At 32.0% G+C, this 2,242-nt stretch overlaps 1 protein-coding gene across 1 annotated transcript in view; it reads left to right on the top strand.

Moving 5' to 3' along the window:
* The first annotated feature begins 1,595 nt into the window (after positions 1 to 1,595).
* The window catches only part of LOC147398015 (Pmr5/Cas1p GDSL/SGNH-like acyl-esterase family protein), a 4,301-nt gene continuing 3,654 nt past the window's right edge, over positions 1,596 to 2,242 (top strand). Inside the window, exon 1 of the mRNA XM_086447127.1 lies at positions 1,596 to 2,242. This exon is cut by the window's right edge and continues 3,654 nt beyond it. Coding sequence (XP_086303253.1) covers positions 2,221 to 2,242 — 22 coding nt within the window. The 5' untranslated portion in view covers positions 1,596 to 2,220.

Genomic DNA, 2,242 nt, shown 5'->3' with positions numbered 1-2,242 from the left:
AAAGTGGATGGGAACCATAAATGTTTTTCACTCGTATCTCGATGAAAAGTATATGTGGTTCTCATATACTTTCATGTCAAGAAACGCAATATGAGGTTCCAGCCAGAGGTCACTTCAATATTAGTTAACTTTTACTATCTCTTTCAAGACAAAGAAATTAGGGGTATTTTGGTCATTTAACATTGAAACTACTAGTCTTGTTGCTCCTAGTATATTATAGCACGTTCCAGTAGTATACATCGCATGGTTTTTAAACTCGTCCAAAATCAAGATGTATCGTCCAAGTTAACTTGGTATCGGAGTTGAACAAGACTAAGTCACAAAGTAATTTGAGAAAACCGTGTAGCGTGAGATAAGTGAGACGTCTTGGACGAGATTTTCCAATATCTCGTCCCAAACAAATGAGACCTCGCAAAAATGAATAATTCACGAGTTAAATGGTACGTATCGGACGAGATTTTCAAAATCTCGTATGAGTTAAAGTTCTCTACCTTATATTCTTTCACCCAAATCAAATTTTTTTCATCTTCTCAATCAAGTAAACCAAAAAAAAACAAGGTTTTGGGAGAAACTTCATCTTCTTCATCCGATTCAAGACGAAATCGAAGTGGATTTGCTTCATCTTCCTAAAAATCAAGTTTCATTTTGATATTTTTTTTTTCTTTATTTTTAATATTTTGTGTAATGTGTATTTTAACTTCTAATTTCTAATAATTAAAAAGTGAAAATGTATTCTATTTTAATAAATTTCAACATTGAAAATGATGAGTGAAGTAGTTGGACTTGTGAGATGGGTTAAGATTTTGACTTATTATCAAATATATATAATTAATCATTTTTTTATTTACTTTTTTATTCAAAATATCTTTTATAGGTGAGTGGGTTACATGCTCTATCGGACATCGATGCAAATTTCAACTCATGTTATTGTGACGTTTCGCTTCCATGATTTCTATTTTTACAAGTCTTTCTTAGCTAATGTTTGCCTTAAATTCAAATTGAGTGTTATATTAATATTTAAATTATTTTTGCATATATGAACCTACTCATTATCATGTATTTGTATTTTATCAAATTGCAATTAGTGCATTGATTGATTCCTAATAACTCAATGTTTCTTTATGTTTACATAGAACTCTGGAATGATTCATTTGAAAGTTTGGTAGTGTCTGTGTGTTATTTTGAGAAAGTTTAAATGGATCGGTATTTTAACATAAATTATTTGATGATACTGTTTTGATATTTTTGATAATAAGTTTGGTGTTCTTTAAATGTTGTATTCGGAAAACAAGTTTGATATACTTATGCAATGAAAATGAAAAATACGAAACAATATAAATATCTAATTTATTTATTTTGATACGTGTATTATAATTTTTTTTTTTAATTCTTATATTTTTGGTTTTATTTTTTAAATAAGAATCATTTCTGAATTTTTTTTTTTTTAGATTTTTTAAATGATTAAAAATCATTATCTCAATGTCGAACGAGACGAGACATTTCATCCTAGTCAACCCGATATTGGAGTTGAACGAGACGAGACAAGATGCGATACTGAGTTTAAAAACCATGGTACATCGTTGTTCTATTGTCCTCCTGTCACCACCGCTTAGGTTAGTGACAAGCAGAGACAGCTTCGCTAACTGGTGTCCCTCTTCTGACAGATTGTTCCATTTAAACTAGCGGTGCACGTTAGTAGTAGGGGGTACGAGAAGCCGCTTCAATCTCAGTTCGGTCACCAACTAACTTCGCACCCAAGCGAGAGCCCCCCAACATCAACAAAACAAAACAAAAAAAAACACCTAGAAATTGGAATCCTACTTTTTCCCCAAATTGAGACCTGTAATTCTCTTTGCATTTTTACAAATCAAATGTGATTCTCATCGATCTGAGGCTCTAAGCAATGGTGGGTGCTGTTCAATTTGGTCTTTTGGTAGACATCAACTTAAAAAGAAAACCCTAGAAATTGGAATCCTACTTTTTCCCCAAATTGAGACCTGTAATTCTCTTTGCATTTTTAACAAATCAAATGTGATTCTCATCGATCTGAGGCTCTAAGCAATGGTGGGTGCTGTTCAATTTGGTCTTTTGGTAGACATCAACTTAAAAAGAAAACCCTAGAAATTCGAATCCTACTTTATCCCCAATTTGAGATCTGTAATTGTCTTTGCATTTGTGTTCAAGTCAAATGTGATTCTCTTCAATCTGAAGCTCTAAGCAATGATGGGTGCGATTCAATTTG

The sequence above is a fragment of the Akebia trifoliata genome, chromosome 7, assembly GCF_017979445.1.
Source record: "Akebia trifoliata isolate Shusen 1 chromosome 7, ASM1797944v1, whole genome shotgun sequence".
Lineage (NCBI taxonomy): Eukaryota > Viridiplantae > Streptophyta > Magnoliopsida > Ranunculales > Lardizabalaceae > Akebia > Akebia trifoliata.
This window is presented reverse-complemented; position numbering and strand designations above follow the sequence as displayed.